The 19,165-nt window shown below is 45.9% G+C and overlaps 1 protein-coding gene across 2 annotated transcripts in view; it reads left to right on the plus strand.

Moving 5' to 3' along the window:
- The window catches only part of Gpr156 (G protein-coupled receptor 156), a 66,560-nt gene that overhangs the window by 39,489 nt on the left and 7,906 nt on the right, over positions 1-19,165 (plus strand). For both annotated transcript variants that reach the window (XM_090345666.1, XM_090345673.1), the window contains 4 exons: positions 2,174-2,299; positions 3,342-3,437; positions 5,363-5,599; positions 12,543-12,701. In XM_090345666.1, coding sequence (XP_090201792.1) covers positions 2,174-2,299; positions 3,342-3,437; positions 5,363-5,599; positions 12,543-12,701 — 618 coding nt within the window. The remainder of the gene's footprint in view (positions 1-2,173; positions 2,300-3,341; positions 3,438-5,362; positions 5,600-12,542; positions 12,702-19,165) is intronic.

A 19,165-nucleotide genomic window follows, 5' to 3' on the forward strand; every position in this document is an offset into this window, starting at 1 on the left:
AATTATTTTTATGATGTGAAATCAACCTTGTGTTTTTGAGATGAATTCCAAGTGATCCTGATGTAGTATTCTCCTCGTATATTGTTAGATTCCTTCATATAAAATTGTGCCTAGAATTGTGCTCTTATTGGATATCTAAGTTTCTTTTCTGATAATATCTTTTTCTAGTTTTGGTATCAAGGTAATGCTGCTTAGATAGTAAGTTAGAAACTACTCCTTCCTCTTCAGTTTCTGGAAGAGCTTCTATATAATTGTATAGTATAAATACTGTATAATAGGGGCCAGGAGTTTAGCCTAGTGGTAGAGTGCTTGCCTAGCATGCTCGAAGACCCAGGTTCAATTTTTCAGTATCACATACATAGGAAAAACCGGAAGTGGTGCTGTGGTTCAAGTGGTAGAGCTCTAGCCTTGAGAAAGTCCAAGGACAGTGCTCAGGCCCTGAGTTCAAGGCCCAAGACTGGAAAAATAAAAAAATACTGTATAATAGTATATTTCCATTTTTCCCCCATCCAATTCTTTCTTATTATTTCTACTTTTACATACATAAATCCTATATGAAACTGTCTTTATGTTTGTTTAAATGGTATTTAAGTAATAACAGTAAGCCACATATTTTTCTATGGAATTCCCATTCCCGGTGCTCTTAACGTCTTACATAGACCCCCGTTTTCTTCTGGTATCATTTTCCTGTTGCCTGAAAATACCTAACAGATATGTGTGCCTGTGTGTCTGTGTCTGTATGTCTGTGTCTGTATGTCTGGGCCTCTGTGTCTGTGTCTGTCTGTATGTATAAGGGCTAAATTCTTTCTGCTTTTGTATAACTGCAAATATTTTGCCTTTGAGTACCTCATCCTCCTTCTTTTGCTTCTTTTCCCTCTTTCCTCTCTCTTTCTCTTCTTCCTTCCCTCTCATAAGTCATCTCTAACCCATGAAAGATAAATTTCTGAGTATAGAAGTTTAGACTGAGATTTTTCTGTTCTTTTCTTTCCCTTTTTCTTTATAACTACTTTGTAATTTTCCCTCTCACTTGGACTAGTGTTTTATGGGAAGTCTGATATCTTCTTTCTCTTGTTTATCTGCATAAAATGTAGGAGTATGTGTGTGTATGTGTGCACAAGCACTCATGTGGGACTCATACTGGGATTTGAACTCAGGGCCTCACCCTGTCTTTGACTTTTTTGTTCACAGCTAGCACTCTACCACATGAACCATGCCTCCAGTCTGGCTTATATGTCTTCTTTCTCTGATTGGTGTGAAGAGCTTCTCTTTGTTGCTGGTTTGGAACAGAGATTGGGCAACTGATTCCTTTTTATCTAACATGCATGGTGAATCATGCAGCTATTTGTGGTTCTTTTTGTCATTACTTGGCAACAATTTGATCCCCATTACTGCTTCAGCTCTTCAGTACTGCCTTCCCACCTCGCTGGGGCCTTCACACAATCCTTATTTCCCTTTTCTCTGCCATTTTTCAGTGTTCTGTCATGGCAGATATATTTTCCTGAAGTTTTAGAATTGTAAAATTAATATTCTCTTTATATTAAGTCAGTGTTATGGACATAAAAACTATCAATAATTCTACCCCATCTTAGCCCTACCCACTTAGAGTGAGTTTTTCTTTTGAGATTAAAACACCCACATTACCAAGTATCAGTAGCTCATGCCTGTAATTCTTCTTACTTAAAGGGTGGAGGTCTGAGGATCACTGTTCAAAGCCAGTCTGGGAAGGAAACTTTTACCTTCAATTAACATTAAAAAGAAAACAAAACAAAACAAAACCACCTGTAAATTGAACTATGACTTGAGTGGTAGAGCTCTAGCCTTGAGGAAAAAAACTCAAGGAAAGCACCAAGTTCCTGAGTTCAAGCCCTAGGAAGTTCACACTTCTCCACATGCTCACAGAAACATATCTAGAAATACTAGTGTATTTACTTTATAATTGCCTTTGAATAAAAAAGGCAGGAGATAAAAAAAACAAGTACAAATAGTTAGTGGCAGTAATGATAAGTGCATGGAAGGCATTGCAAATTCTCCCCATCCCATCTCTGATGGGTGCTTTTCAAGCCCCGTGGGAAGGCTGCCCCTTGATCTGCAGCTCACAACTTGTGTGACTCTCCCATGTCTGTGTCAGATAGCCAGCAACCAAGAGGATGTTTTCACCTGGACTCTCTTGCAGATTATTAAAGACCTACAGCTGCTGGGGTTGGTGGCTGCTCTGGTGATGGTTGACGTGATCCTGCTCGTGACATGGGTGGTGACTGACCCCATCCAGTGTCTCCAGGTCCTCGGCATCAGCATGACGGTGAGGGGTGCAAAATGAAGTCTAAGTCCTGACCTGGGCTGGCTCCATGATACACCAGGCCATTCTCCCAGCAGTGTCCACTGAGTGGCCATCTTTGCAACAGGAAGATGACAGCAAGGGCCGTCCGAAGCTGCACCTGTCACGTGTGCCCCGCTCCCTGTCTGCAGGCCTACCTGGTGTTTTGTTTTGTTTAATTTGGGTTTATTTATTTTTTTAATGCCTGCAATGTAACTTGAACTCAGAGCTTTGTCACTGTCCCTTAGCTTTTTTACCTAAGGGCTCTACCATTTGAGCCATAGCTCCATTTCTAGCTCATTCTCCCCCCACCCCCCTCTCTCTCTCGTTAATTAAAGACTCAGGGGATTTCCTGCTCAGGCTAGCTTTGAACTAAGATCCTCATATCTCAACTTTCTGAATAGCTAGGAATACAGATATGAGCCACTGGCACCCTGCTCACTAACTATTGAGAGCGGTCTGTGGCATCAGTCAGCCTGGATTTAAATCCCAGCTCTACTAAGCTCATCAGCCACTCATTCTTGGTTCAACTTCTTGACGTCTCTTTTCCAGGAAGGTAAGAGGAAGATATTACTATGGCTGCCTGCCTCTTAGGGTTGGGGTGATGATCAAGAGACACAGGTAGAGCAGCACTCGATTCACATATTGCATAGCTTTCCAGGGATAGGAAGTGTGATAGGTCCCCAGCCTTGCAAGGGGCTGAGGAGTGGCTGCCACAGAATTATAGTGTCCTGGGTTCCAGTGCATGAAGATCTAGCTGCCCGCAAATAACCATCCATGCCATGACATTACCCAGGATTTTGCTGGGGCCATGCCATCAACCATGACTGAGGGGTACACCCTGTACACCCAGCATCCACCAGTGCTCACCTTTATTATCCATCACTCTCAGTGGAACTCCAATAGTGCCACCTACATTTTCCAGTGTTGAACTGCTGAGGGGAAATGCTGCACTGTGTTCACAGAGATCAGCTGTGTGGCTCTGGCAAAGGTGGGCGTGTCAGCCCTGGCCTTGTGTCCCTCCTAGGTGACAGGGAGAGACGTGTCCTGCTCTCTGACCAACACACACTTCTGTGCTTCACGCTACTCCGATGTCTGGATTGCTCTTGTTTTGGGATGCAAGGTTAGTAAACCACATCTCTTTGGGATGCACACAGTTGCTGTGTGTCAACAGCAAACGACTTGAAGCCAGGCACCCTGGCTCACGCTATAATCCTAACTACTCAAGATAACTACTCAGCTGAGAGCTGAGGATCATGGTTCAGAGATATCCTAAGCAGGAAAGTCTGTGAGACTCTAATTAACCATTAAAAAAAAACTGGAGCTGTGGCTCAAGTGGTAGAGTGCTAGCCTTGAGCAAAAAATCTTAGGGGACAGTGCCCAAGCCCTGAGTTCAAAGTCAGGACTGGCAAAAAAAAAAAAAATTCATTCACCTCCCATTTGTTAGAGCCGGGGGCCTGGAACAGAGCTCTGAGAGCCCTCAGGACCCTCCTGTTGGCTGGGTTCCAGCTTGAAGGGGCACAGGGCAGGACTGCATCTGGGATCATGGCTCTGCACTCTTTCACTCGTTAGGTTGCACCATGCCACTTGCACCATGCCTCCAGCCCAGCTTTTTGCTGGTAATTAGAGACAGAGCTAGCAGATTTTTTTTTTTAAATTTTGGCTTGGCCTGGCTCTGAATGATGAGCCTCCAAATCCTAACCTCCTGAGTGGCTTGGATTACAGACATGAGCTCCAACCCAGGTGTCTTACTCTGGCACATCACCATCAGCAAGCAGGCAGGTATGGGGTCTGGAAATCATGGAGTATTCCTTAGGGCAGTGAGCTGGAGGTGGGCAGGTCTGCTGGGGAAGAGCAAGCTGTGTGCTGTGTGTTTTCATGTCCTGAGTGCAGGAGGGAGCTCAGAGAGCAGCCTGGGGACTCCCTCCTGCCTGCTGGGGACAGGGGGTGTCCCAAAGTAGGGACAAGTACAGATAGAGCCTCTAGTGCCTTGGCCCTACCCAGGGTCCTTAGCTCTCAGCCTGCCTTTGTCCTTTCTCCCCTCCCTTTCTCTCAGCAGCCCCAGTGCACAGGGCCCCATGGGGTGAGGTCTGTGTGTGTGCCAGAAAGCCACCTGCTTTCTAGGCAGACACTGCAGACACAGGATTTGACAATCTGATGGGCACTGTCCTGCCCCCCCAGCAGACAAACAAGCCCCAGGTTGCTCTCAGCTCCCACACATCCCCTCAGTTTCCTGGGGAACAGAACCACAACCTGAGGGGCCCCTCCTAGTGCCTGCCACCCCTTTCTGTCAGGCCCTACCCAGAGAGCATGGTTCCCTGTGAGAGGGAAGAAGGCAGCATGTGATAAATACCTAAGGTATATGAACCCACAGCCCTTTAAGGCAGATATGACTAGCCCCATTTTTACAGATGACTACATTGCTCCCAGCCCTGGTTTTCTTGTTTGTTTGCTTTCCCTTTTGGGGGGATACTGGGGATTGAACTCAGGGCTTTCCATTTGCTAAGCAGGCTCTCTACCATCTGAGCCATGCGCCCAGTTTCTCTGACTTGTAGTTTCTCTGGGCTTGTATTATTCTTGCCAAGTCCAGCTTCATACCTTGATCATCCTACCTATGCCTCTTGAGTAGCTGGGATTACAGCTGTATGCCACCATTCCCAGATCGTTTGTTTGTTTGTTTGTTTTCTGATAGTCCTGAGGCTTGAACTCAGTGACTGGACACTATCCTTGAGTTTCCTCAAGCTAGCACTCTATCTCTTGAGCCACAGCACCACATCTGGCTTTTTCTGTATATATGTGGTACCAAGGAATCAAACCCAAGGCTTCGTGCATGCTAGGAAAGCACTCTACCACTAGACCACACTCCCAGCCCCCAGACTGTTCTTTTAAAGTAAGGCCTCACTACCTTTGATAGGTTGGCCTCAACTTTGCGATCTTCCTGCCTCTACCTCCTGAGTAGCTGGGATCACAGGCATGTACCACCACACTGGGCTACCGCTTTACTCAGTTCTACTTCCGTGCATCTGGTCTCTCTGCCTCCACCTCCAGGGCCTGCTGCTGCTCTATGGTGCCTACCTAGCTGGCCTGACGGACCATGTCAGCTCTCCTCCTGTGAACCAGTCCTTGACCATCATGGTGGGGGTCAACCTCCTGGTGCTCACTGCTGGGCTGCTCTTTGTGGTCACCAGATACTTGCACTCCTGGCCCAACCTGGTGTTCGGACTCACATCAGGAGGCATCTTCATTTGCACCACCGCCGTGAACTGCTGCATCTTCCTCCCCCAGGTGAGCTTGAGGGAGAACTTTCCAGCCTGGTCCTTCAGAGGCTCCAGTGTCTTCTGGCCTGAAGATCATGTTGGCTTTCCATAAATGCCTTTCCATGCTGCTACTGGAGAAGCTGAAGGAAAGCCCAGCCTCCTCTGTCCTTCCTCACTGGCCTAGGGGCACATAGCTCTGCCCCCCCCCCACAAGTCAGAATGCTGGAGTGGGTGGCACAGTTAGCCATGCCCTGTACCTGCTCTCAGACCACCCTCCGGCTGACTTCATCCCCGATCTTTCTTTCATGGGTCTGGAGGGCGGGAGAGAGGGAGGGAAGGAAAGAGGGAGAGGGGAAGGGTGTTTCTTTCCAACTATGATGGCAGATTCCCAGAGGGGGGGGAAATGTATTTGGAACTATGATTTAAAATGCTACTGATTTATTACAATGCTTTTTATTGGAGGAAATATAGGATGTTCCTATATAGTTTTTACAACAGGGAGAAATCAAAGAATGGGTTTCATATAATGAGGATTAAGGAGAGAAAAAAGAAATCTAATCAGGAGGAAGCTAGGATCAGAACTATCCAGACAACAAAGAGGAAGAACAAAGTTGGAGAGGAGGCAAAGGAGGCCACAGGCTAAAAGGGAGGGTGACCTGGACTGTCCTTCCATGCCCCAGGGTCCCTGGTCACCTCCATCCCACAGGGAGCTCAGGGCAGGTACCAGTTTCCTTCCTTCTCTCTCCTAGTGCTCCTCTCCCTCCTCCCAGAACTCCCTCATCCACCCTCCTCCCCAAGCAGCTGATGCTGCAGCCCCTCCCAGGGGACTATGGCCTGGCGTTCGGCTTTGTGTTCACTCATTCTCCCTCAAGTATTCAGCAGTATCAAGAAATAGGAGGAGGGCCGGGAGTTTGGCCTAGTGGTAGAGTGCTTGCCTAGCATGCATGAAGATCCAGGTTCCATTCCTCGGTACCACATACATAGGGAAAAAAAGCCGAAAATGGTGCTGAGGCTCAAGTGGTAGAGCTCTAGCCTTGACAAAGTCCAAGGACAGTGCTCAGGCCCTGAGCTTAAGCCCAGGACTGGCAAAAAAAAAAAAAAAAAAAAAAAAAAAGAAGCAAAGAAATAGGAGGAAATTGGCAGCAACAGTGTTGGAACCTAAGTCTGGGTGTTTTGCCAAAAATTGGAGGATTATCTGCCAAACCTTGTTGTAGAAACTGGACTGAAGGAAGCCATAGAGAATGTGGCATACTTGGTTTCTGCAAAAGCAAGGACTGTTCTTCCCTGGGAAATGGGAGGGAAGCAAATAGAGGAGTCTTCTGGGGTACCTGCTCCTCAGGCCCCCAGGCCAGCATTGTTGACTGCCCCCTTTTTTCTTGCTTACTGCCCCTGGCTGCGCTGAACCAGGTAAGCATTTGCGTTGTTGGCCTCCTTTGCAGTTGGAGGTGGCCGGTGACACTGTTGGGAACAGGCCTGGGGAGGGTGGGCAGCACCTGCACCTCTCATCTTTGGCTCCCTCCTAGCTTTCTTGGGCCTCTTTTCATCTCTCCTCTTCTATTTTCACTCTCATGCCCTTCCTCCTCTTAAACTGACCCTGATGGGAATCTAAAGAAAAAATATTTGGGGCCAGGAGTTTGGCCTAGTGGTAGAGTGCTTGCCTAGCATGCAAGAAGACCCAGGTTCTATTCCTCAGTACCATATATGTAGAGAAAAAGCCAAAAGTGGTGCTGTGGCTCAAGTGGTAAAGCTCTAGCCTTGAGAAAGCCCAAAGACAGTGCTCCGGCCCTGAGTTCAAGGCCCAGGACTGGCAAAACAAAACAACATCTGCTTTAGCCGGGTGCAGTAGCTCACGCCTGTAATCCTAGCTACTCAGGAGGCTAAGATCTGAGGATTGCGCTTCAAAGCCAGCCCAAGAACTAAAGAATGTAAGACTCTTATCTCCAATTAATCACTAAAAAACCAGAAGTGGAGCTGTGGATCAAGGGGTAGGGTGGTAGCCTTGAGCTGAAAAGCTCAGGGATAGCTCCCAGGCCCAGATTTCAAGACGCATGACCCACAGAAAAGAAAAGGAAAGGAAAGGAAAAAATATTTGTAAGCCATTGCTAGTAGCTCACACCTGTAATTCTTAGCTACTCAGGAGGCTTAGATCTGAGGATCCTAGTTCAAAGCCATGAGATTGTGCTCTCCAATTAACCAGCAAAAAGCCAGAACTCGAGGTATGGCTCAAGGGGCAGAGTACCAAACTTGAATAGAAAAAGCCCATCAAGAGCACAGATCGTGAGTCCAAACCCCAGCACTGGCACACACAATATTTATACACATACATATGTGTCTATTGTACCTTAGGCATTGAAGGTAAATTCCTTTTCAAAATTCCTTTTTCAAATTATACGAATTTACTGAGGTTTGTGGCTAAATTGATTTCCCTTTTTGGCTCAGGTCTCCTGTGGAAGAGTAGTTTTCCCTGCCACACTTGCACTGAGTATGCTCAGGACAGTAAGACCGTGTGTGAAGGGAGCTACATGGAGGGCAAAGGGGTGGATAGCAGGGAAGTGGCTCTTCTTTCTGGGTTTGCTTGAGCATAGGTACCCACAAGGGCCTCTAGGGGGTGCTGGAGAGCCGGGTGAGGTAAATGATGGAGGGGCGCGGCCCATACAGCCTGTACACAGGCATTCAGGAAATGTCTCAGTGTTTATGCTCAGCACTGAGGTCATCACCAGCAATCCGCCCACTCCTGCTTTAGTGACGTGAATGTCACCCATGCACCAACCCCTCCTTGTCCTGCTGAGAGGCTGGTGGCTCCTGAGGTAGGATATTACTCTTTCCCTGCCCGCAAAGTATCTCCTGTGCTACTCTATAAAGGTATTTAGGACTCTCCACCTTGCTTTATGGTCATCTGCCTGAGTACTAGTGCCCTGATACACTACAGAGAATTTTAGAAGAAAGTCTCCTAGCCAGATGCCAGTAGCTAACCCCTGTAATCTTATCTCCTTAGAAGGCTGAGGTCTGAGGATTATAATTCAAAGCCAGCCTGGACCAGAAAAATCTGTGAGACTCTGCCTCCAATTAACCACCAAAAAGCTGAAGTAGAAGTGCTGGCCTTAAGCAAAGGGATAATACCAAGCCACAGTATTAGCATAGACATACAAGAAGGGAGCAAGGGGGGGAGGGGGGAGAAAAAGGAAGGGGATAAGGAAAAGGTAGGGAGGAAGGAAAAGAAAGAAAGGAAGGGAAGGAGGGAGGGAGGGTTAAATTTATCTCCTTCATTGATTCAGGAATCCATACAAGCATTTCTTTACAGCTGGGAACACATGAACCACGTGTCACACTGCTAAGTCTAATGGGGAGCAGACATGAGAAATTTAAATGCACATGTTAGGTGCTTTGAAAAGGTGGCCCACACCAGGGCCTAGATACTCAGGGGGCCGAGGTCTGAGGATTGTGGTTTGAAGCCAGCCTAGGCAGAAAAAGCCCATGAGCCTCCTATCTCCAGTTAACTAGTGTGACTCATGGTAGAATGCTATCCTTGAGCAAAAAAGCTCAGGAACAGCTCCCTGGCTCTTAGTTCAAGCCTCAGGACTGGCACACCACACACACACACACACACACACACACACACACACACACACACGCAGAAGGTAGCCTCATCCTCTGTAGGTACTCAGAACCTTCCCAGAAAATGGGGTGTTGGATGTAAGTCTTGAAGGATTAGTAAGAATTCACTGAGCAGATGGAGAAAGGACAGTGGGAGGCATCTCAGATGGGATAACACGATGACCAGAGAAAGAGTGGTGGTGGGAGAGACCATATGTCACGAGTGTATGTTTGGAATAAACACAAGTCTTTGCTATTTTTGAAGAACAAATGGCAGCGAGCAAGAAAGTCACAAATGGTGAGCTTCAGAGAGTCCTGGCGTAACTGCAGGAGACTCCTCCATTTGATCCACCGTATTAGTTTCCTATTGCTGCTATAACAAGTTACCACAGGTTTGATGGCTCAAGACAATAGAAATGTATTATCTTGCCATTCTGGAACTTAGAAATGGATCCCTCTAGGGGAAAAATCCATCTCCTCGACTTTCTTTTGACTTTGGCAGTGCACCTACCTGCATTCTTTGGCCCAATGTCCTCCCTTCCCTCTCTTCCATCATCTTCCTCAGATGCTAATCTTCCTGTGTCCTTCTTATAAGGACTCTTGTCATGATTGGACTTACATGAAGAATCCAGGACAGTCTCTCCATTTCCAGCCCTAAATCCTGCATCACCTTGCCGTTTGTGGTGTGAGATGCTACTCTGCCCCTGAATGTGTGTCTCTACGGACACAGGAGCCAGAGGCTGAGAACGCTAGAGAGGGTCTATGCTGGGGGATGTGCTGTGAGCCCAGACAACACTGTATTCCAGAGGGTCAAAGCATGGAGGGTCGGGACCCTCATGAGCAGGTGGGAGAAGTTGTGGGGTTGGAGGGCTTCACCTTGGCATCCTCAACCAGTTTCAGGAGAAACCAAAAGCCCCCAAGCTGCTGCTCACACGATGTGAGCCTTGCAGAAAAGGCTGACTGGAAGTGTGAGGAAGCTGAGATCTGAGAATCAAGGTTCAAAGCCAGCCTGGGTATGAAAAATCCATGGAACCCAAAAAGCTGGAAGTGAAGCTCTGGTTCAAGTGATTGAGCTCCAGCATTGAGCAAAAGAGCTCAGGGACAGCACCCAGGCCTTCAATGCAAGACACAGAACCAGCATATAAAAAGAAGGAAGGGAGGGAAGGAGAGAGGGAAAGAAAGGAAGAAAGGAGAGAGAGAGAACAAAAGAAAGAAGGGAGGGAGGGCAGGCAGGCAGGCAGTCTGACCTATATTGCCAAGGAAGAGATATACTGAGAGGAACTGGAGAGAGAACAATTTAGGAGTTGGCTTCTGCTGGACGCCGGTGTGGTTGCAGTCGCTGTGGATAGTGAAGAATGGACACATCCTTCTGTAGTGAAGGGCTCTCAGGAGACTCTGAGAGGGAGGCTTAGGTGCATCTTAGCAACACAAGTCAAGTGAACAGAGGACCCAAGAGGACCTGGGGGAAGCAGTGGTGCTGGAGCTGAGGATGGGGTTTCGAATCTTACCTGAGCTCAGCTGGCTTTTGTGTTGTCTTTCTTTTCGCCCCCCCCCCCCCGACTTGATTCATTATATACCTCATTAATGAGGCCCTATCTGAGAGTGCTGAAACTTGGATTCTAGGTTAGGGTTAGAGGATAGAGGAGCAACTAAGCCCCAGGTTTCCTTGGCACCCACCCACAGATACTCTGGCATTATTTCTCAAACAAATAGGCCCCCATCTCCAGAGTACATAACTTAGCTATGGGGAAAGAGAAGTTTCTACTTCTGTGGCCCCCTGTCACCTGAATCACTGGCATCTGCCTGGTGGGCAGAGCATCCCAGCTGCTCAGAAAGCAGACCAGCCTGTGCCTTCATAGGTGGCTGCTCAAGACCATCGTTTCTGCTGAAGAACCTCCTCTAGGATCTTCATAGCCAAGTCTGTCTCTGTCAGCTATGTGGGGCATGCCGTGTGCCACAGCCCCCTGGTTACTGCTGCTAACTAGTAGTGGACCCGTAGACAAGTCATTCTCCTTCTACTCGAATCTTTTCTTATTGGATAAGGAAAATCTGGTCACATGTTGGATCTAAGGTTCCACCACTTTTATTAGCATCTAGTTGTCTATGTGTCTGACTCTTCTTTGTTAGTGATTTAGGTTAGCAGGCCACCAACAAGGAACCGGGTTTTCAGTAGCAGGAAGCACATTATTATTCAACAGCTGAAGAATAATTAAGAGCAGTTATAAGCTAGATGTGATGGTACACACCTGTAATCCTGCCACTTAGGAGGTGGAGGCAGGTGGGCCTCAAGTTCAAAGCCTACTGGACAACATAGAGAGAGCCTATCTCAAAAACAAATAAAACCCAGGTGCAGTGACTCATACCTTTCATCTTATCTGCTTGAGAGGCTGAGATGGAGAGGGTCATGGTTAGAAACCAGCGTGGGGAAATCCATTTAGGAGAACCCATCTAAATCAATAAGAAGCTGAATTTGATAGTGTATACTAACCACCCCAATTGCCTGTGAAGCATATATAGGAGTATTATGGACTAGGCCATCCCAGGAAAAAAGTAATCCTATTAAAGAATAAAGCAAAAAGGGCCAGGGGACCTGGCTCAAGCAGCACAGTGGCTGCCTAGCAAGTGCAAAGCCACAAAACCAACTAACAAAACCTTGTTACATACAACTGTATGTAACAGAACCTTGTGAAACATACTGTTGTGGTAACTCCTAACCTCCTAACCTCGCAGTTCCAGAAACATTTCTACTCTGCTTCTCTTTGATCCATTTGGCAATAGGTAAATAGGCCAAGGCTGTTCTGTTTCGTCAATTCATTCCCTAGCACTGTGTGTGTGTGTGTGTGTGTGTGTGTGTGTGTGTGTGTGTGTGTGTATCCTAGACCTTGAACTAAGGACTTGGGTTCTGTCTCTAAGCTATTTTGTTCAAGGATAGCACTCTACCACTTGAGCCACAACTCCACTTCCAACTTTTTGGTGCTCAGTTGGGGATAAGAGTCTCATAGACTCTCTGGCAAATAGAACTGTAACCCCTCTATTATTAATTACAATAAAAATATACGAAGAAAAAAAAAGTCTCATAGACTCCTGCCTGTGCTGGCTTTGAGTCGTGATCCCCGGACCTCAGCCTTCTGAAGGGCGGAATGACAGGCATGAGCTATCAACACTTGGCTCTCCCTAACATTTATTAAAACTACTGTAATCTTAACCTTTTCTCTTCTTCCTGCCATTACATCCATGTGCCCTGCGCTGTGCAGAGCACAGGGCATTTGAAAGAGCCATCTGGGATAGTATCTTCCTTGGTATTTATGAGAAAGAGCCAGGGAATGTGTTTCTGGGTGTGTAATTAAATAAATAACATGTGTTCTTTTTACTAACAGCTGAAGCAATGGAAGGCATTTGAAGGAGAAAACCAAACAATCAAACGCATGGCTAAATATTTCAGCACTCCCAACAAAGCCTTCCATACCCAGCCTGGAGGGGATCAGGGCTGCCAGCCCAGGGACCACAAGAGCTCCATGGAGAGACTCCTCACGGAAGTAAGCTGCATCCTGCCTTGCCGATCCCCTGCGAAGAACTGCAGCCTTGTGCGCGGGGGTGGCCCCTCAGGCTCTCTCGGCCCCCACGTGCTCCCGTTGCCCAACCTTCTTTTCTCCCACTCCTCCACTTTGCCCAGCAGCAAACAAAGCCTCCACATCTCCCCCAGGGACCCTCATCCACCTGCACATTCTTTGGACAGGTGTATATTGAGTCACTCCTGCGAGCTAGTTAGTAGGCTAGATGCTGATGAACCAAACAAACAAGCAAATGGAATAAGGTTTACAGAGGAAGGGATCAGGATGGCAAGTCAGAACCTTGGATGGTGGGCATTCAGGAACGTAACTTAGAGCAGGCAGGAAAGGCTCTGAAGGACAACTGAAGCCAGGGGATGCATTCCAGGTGAAGGGAACAGCATTAGAAAAGCCCCAAGATGCAGGAAATGTTCATATCTGGGTGATTAAGTTTTTCTGTGCATTGAGTAGAACCGTCTTGTTCCAGGTCCTTCGACCATTCCACTCGCTGTCTTCCCCAGATGCTAAAATATCCCAGTCATCCTGGCAGGAGAAAGTCCAGGCATGTCTGCAGATGCAGAAGGGGACAGAGCAAGAGCTTGGAGTGTCATCACAGCCATCTCAGCACAGGCCTGGGCAGCCCTAGCATTTCTATTTTTTTGTCCTGGAAGCACAGAGTTGGCCCTTCTCCCAGTCAAGTGCTGCGTGGGCTTGAGGCATGCATGTGGACAAGCTTAAGGACTACATTCCTCAGGAAGAAGACCCAGGGGGATTAGTCAGTATTTTGACATATATATATATATATATATATATATATATATATATATATATGAGCATGTTGGGGGCACCGTGGCTCACACCTATAATCCTATAATCCTAGCTATTTAGGAGGCTGAGAGCTGAGGATTACTCCTCAAAACCAGACTGGGCAGGAAAGTCTGTGAAACTCTTATCTCCATTTAAACACCAGAAAAGTCATAAGTGGAGCTGTGGCTCAAGTGGTAGAGTAAGCCTTGAGCAAAAATAGCTTAGGGACAGTCCCTAAGCTCCAAGTTTGAGCCCCATGACTGACTGGTGCGTACACACACACACACACCCCTGAGTAGATGCTATTAGGAAAACTGTATTGTTTAGTGATGCGGCTGTGCCCACAGTTATGGACTGACCTGTGAGGGATGGTATGACAGGGTCCCAATAAGATCCCACATGAAGAGCAGGGCCTACCTACACCCCCCACACACACACCATACACCCTGTCCTGGCCTCCAGCATTACATTGTAACTTAGTTCCAAGATCTTTTTTTTTTTTTTTTGCCAGTCCTGGGGCTTGAACTCAGGGTCTGAGCACTGTCCTTGTGCTTTCTCAAGGCTAGAGCTTTTCAACTTGAGCCACAGCACCACTTCCAGCTTTTTCTATGTATGTGATGTATGTGGTACCGAGGAATCAAACCCGAGTCTTCATTCATGCTAGGCAAGCACTCTACCACTAGGCCAAACTCCCAGCCCCCTTCCAAGATCTTTACTACCTACTACACTTCCTTACTATGTAGTAAACGTTTAGGACTTCATTTCAAAGACCGATTTCTCCTCACCTTGCTAGAGAACAGTATTGTCTTGGAAGCTCTGTGAAGTATTCAAAGCATCATTTTATTGCAGCTAAACAGAAAGCCAGAAACTTGGCCAGCACTGCCCGGATGGTTTTCATTTACAGTCAGCGAGTGCTGGAAGAGCCAAGCAGAATGGCCCTCTAGCCTTATGGTAATTCCTGACGTGCTTTCCGTACCACTGCCACGCTACTCTGCTTCCCACGCAGCGGCTGAATCTGCGCTCTCCTAAGGGGTGCCATGCCATATGCAGAGGGCAGATCCTGATGGGATAAGTTTTCTAGGCTATAAGAAGTTCTTTTCTGGGACCTATCGCACCTAGAACAAGCCTGAGAAGTAATAGCCTATGGCCTGTGGCCTGCAGGAAAGACAGAGCCCATTATTTGCAGTCCTGGAGCCAGCCCTGTCCATTAGCTAGGCACAAGTAAACTCTCCTCCCCACATGTGTGTTAAGCCATAGTGCAGCCTCTGCTTCACAGATCCCTATCTACAGCCCTCAGCTTCTGGGGCCTTCCTCTTCCTTTCCCATGACCTCATTCTGGCCTGTGTAGCAGGGGCTCCCCAGAAGCTGCTAGGGGCAGCATCTGCCACTGACTTCCCCGTCCCCTGTGGAGGCAGCAGGCAGAACCTTCCCAGAGAAGCAAGAGATGGGCTCTGTGTCTCTCTAGGGCCTTCATCCTAAGAAACGTTCCTGTGGCCATTTTGCTTCTCCTACCTTGCCCCAAGTAATCATTAATAAGCTCATTTAAAAGCAATTCCCATAGGAGGTTGGGTTTGGGCCTCATGATGATGACTGGCCTTGCACCAGGCCTCTAATTACAATGTGACTATGGCTAACACAGAAGCCCCTTCCTTCTGGAGAGGAAGGAAATCCACTGTTTACGCCGATGTTTCTAAATCTGTTGCTAGCAGGCTTCAGATGTTTGCTTTGCTAGAGAAGACTATCCTTCTCATCTCAAGGTTTATGCTGTTTTCCTGCACTCAAAGGAGTCTGTGAGGAAGGCACACACAAAAAAATAAGAGACTGGTCCCAGATTTTACCCACTGCTGTGTTGTCATAGATAGAACTTCTTCCCAGTGAGGGAAGAGGTAAAGAAGTAAAGGCTGCTTTTCAGAGTAGATTTCAGGAGGAGGAAATGGGAAGAGGGAGGAGGAAGGGAGAAGGAAGGGGGAGAAGAGAAGGAAGTAGGAGAGGGGAGGAATGGGGGAGGGAGGAAGGGGAGAGAGGGTCCATGTCTCACAGTCACACTGGGATCCCCAGGAAGAAAGATCTAGACTCTCCCAGGGATCATATACCATCTGAGTGTTTCCCAGTGACTTGTCCACTCTGTCCTGCACTCACTCAGCAGTACCCAAGCCCCAGCACCTTGCAGGGAGGGAGAGAGAGAATAGGCAGGAAGGTTTCTCCAGAGTATCCCTTCCTCCTGAGCCATTCTCACCTCTGGCTGAACCAGAGGGAAATGGAAGTATCCAAACAAGAAGCTGCATCCCCAGGTTGCTGCTCTTCCCTCAAAAGACAGCTAGAGTATGGTTGTATGCTGCCCATCCATTGCCAATCCTCCGACTTCCTGCCCTACAAGTTTGCAGTAAGGATGTGCACACCTCCACAGCTGTCACCCGCCAGCCCTCCAGGCCACAACTTGTTTATCCGCTAGTGTCCATGCAGTGGGCAGGAAAGCTCAGTTGCAGAACTGCCCTGGTCTCATTCGTCTTTTAGATTCCATACTAGGGTAACTAAGTCAAATCATCAGGGATGTAGCCGCAGTAATTTTTTTGTGTTTGCGTATTTGTTCTAGCCTATAATGTTTCTTTTCCATATAATTATGATAGCATATCAATTAAACAAATGAATTTCACTGTGATATTTCCATACTGTGCATAAATCATATCCATCTAGTCTATTTCTTCCCCCTCCTCCATCACCTCTTTCTGGCAACCTTCCTTGTTCCTAATAGGCCCTGCTCTATTTTTAGATCATTTTTCACATCTATACATGAAAGAAAATATGAAATACTGTGTCTGGCTTATTCCATTTAAGGTGATGTCCTCGAGTGCTTTCTATTGTCCTGCAAATGACAAGATCCTTCTTTATGGCTAATAGTCTGTTGCATATTTTAGTTTTTTGAGGAGCCTCCATACTGATTTCCATAGTAATTGGAAGAATTAACATTCCTACCAGCTGTATAAAGGTTTTTTTTCTCTCCATATCCTTCCAAAATTTTTAATTTTTGTTTTTGTTTTATTTTCAAGCCATTCTAACTAGGTTGAGAGTTTTGATTATTTCATTTTTTGATAGCTGAAGAATTTGACCTTTTTTCATATATTTTTTGGTCATTTGAATTTCTTCTTTTGAGAACTGTCTATGCAGATCATTTGCTCAGTTTTTAATTAGATTCCTTTTGTTGTTGTTCTTTTTTTCATAAATTTATTGTAATTAATAGAAGGGTTACATTGTATTCACCAGATAGAGGGTGCATTACTTCACAAACATTAATACTCTTTCTCATGTCTTGGTCCCCATTTCCCTCCCCCCACCCCCACCCTTCATTTTGTTTTCCCCCCTTAGCTATCCGACTTCAAATATCCAAATAAGCATATATACAATGTATCAGATACCAAGCTAAAGTACTGTAACAATATGAGATAACCAAGGGACAGCAAAAGAGATGAGAGATAACATAGTACATTAAGGACAACAATCACTCATTATATGGCTTTTGTTTCTATATCCTGGAGGTCCTTTCATTTAGCATCATACTATATGGCCTTATGTATTTAAATTTTGTTCTATTCTGAATCTCTGCTAGGAGAGCCCAAGGTTTCTACTGATTATGACAAATGAGGGAAACCATTGAGCCTATGTTCCTCTGAGTCTGGCTTACTTTACTTTTCTAAGTCTTTCCATTTCCTTACAAATGGGGCGATGTCATTCTTTCTGACAGCAGCATAGAATTCCATTGTGTATAAATACCACATCTTGTTGATCCACTCATCAACTGAGAGGCATCTGGGTTGGTTCCATATCTTTGCTATGGTAAATAGTGCTGCAATGAACATTGTTGTGCTAGTGGATTTAGTATGTCTTTGTTTCTGGACAATTGGGTAAATGCCAAGTAGTGGAATTGCTGGGTCATAGGGGAGCTCTATGTTTAGTCTTTTGAGGAACTTCCATACTGCTTTCTGTAGTGGTTGAACAAGTGGTTGCACTCCCACCAACAGTGTAGTAGTGATCCCTCCTGGTCACATCCCCTCCAGCATCTGTTGTCGTTAGTTTTCTTGATCCTGGCCATTCTAACTGGAATGAGGTGGAATCTTACAGTTGTTTTGATTTGCATTTCTTTTATGACCAGAGATGTTGAGCATTTCTTCATGTGTCTATAGGCCATTTTTATTTCTTCTTCAGAGAAGACTCTCTTTAAGTCTTTGGCCCATCTTTTAACGGGATGGTTGTTACTTTGGAGATGAGTTTTGGAGTGATTCAATTTTTTGAGTTGTTGATATATTTTAGATATGAGGCCTTTGTCCGTTGTATGGTTGGTGAATATCTTCTCCCACTCTGTAGTCTTCCTAATTTATTTACTACCTATGTCCCTTGCCATACAGAAGCTCTGCAGTTTAATGCAGTCCCACTTATCCAGCCTTTCTCTGATTTGTTGTGATTCTTGGTCCTTATTAAGAAAGTTTCAACCTGTATCAAGGAGGCCTAGTGTATCTCCTATTCCTTCTTGTAAAGTTTTCAGTGTGTCAGCTTTTACCTCAAAGTCTTTGATCCATTTGTGACAAAGAAGGATCCAACTTTAGTTTTCTGCAGGTGCTTAAACCGGTTCTGCCAGCACCACTTGTTGAAGAGGCTGTCTTTCTTCCATTCTATTTTTTGGCTCCCTTGTCAAGTTTAGGTGGCCATAGGTCTGTGGTTTAACATCTGGGAACTCAGTTCTATTCCACTGGTCTTCAGGCCTGTTCTTGTGCCAGTACCAAGCTGTTTTGAGAATTATAGCCCTGTAATAGAGTCTAAAGTTTGGTATTGAAATTCCTCCTGCGCTGTTCTTTCTGCTAAGAAGTGTTTTTGCTATACGGGGTCTTTTATTATTCCATATGAAATTTTGTATTGCCTCTCCTATTTCTTTAAAGAATGACATTGGGATATTGATGGGTATTGCGTTGAATTTGTAGATAGCCCTTGGCAAGATTGTCATTTTCACGATGTTGATTCTTCCAATCCAGGAGCATGGGAGGTTTTTCCATTTCCTCAGTTCTGCTTTAATTTCCTTTTTCAGGGTTTTAAAGATTTCATCAAAAAGGTCCTTCACATTCTTAGTTAAGTTAATTCCTAGGTACTTTATTTTCTTTGAGGCTATTTCAAAAGGACTTGCTTTCCTGATTGTTGCCGCATTCCTCTCACTGTTGGCATAGAGGAAGGCAGTTGATTTTTGAGGGTTAATTTTATAGTCTGCTACCCTTCCAAAGTTTTGAATCAGTTCAAGGAGCTTGGGAGTGGAGTCTATAGGATTCTTTAAATACAGAATCCTGTCATCCACAAAGAGTGAAAGTGTTACTTCCTCTTTCCCTATTTGGATCCCCTTTATGCTTGTTTCTTGCCTTATTGCACTGACTAGGAATTCTAATACTATGTTAAAGAGAAGTGGAGAGAGTGGGCAACCTTGTCTCGTTCCTGATTTTAGAGGGAATGGCTTTAGCTTTTCACCATTAAGTATAATACTAGCTGTGCGTTTGTCATACACAGTCTTTATTATACTGAGGAATGTTCCATGGATTCCTAGTTTCTCCAGAGCTTTTAACATAAAGGGGTGTTGGATCTTGTCAAATGCCTTTTCTGCATCTATTAGA

The sequence above is a fragment of the Megascapheus bottae genome, chromosome 1 (assembly GCF_031878675.1).
Source record: "Megascapheus bottae isolate mThoBot1 chromosome 1, mThoBot2.hap1, whole genome shotgun sequence".
In the NCBI taxonomy this organism is placed as follows: Eukaryota; Metazoa; Chordata; class Mammalia; order Rodentia; family Geomyidae; genus Megascapheus; species Megascapheus bottae.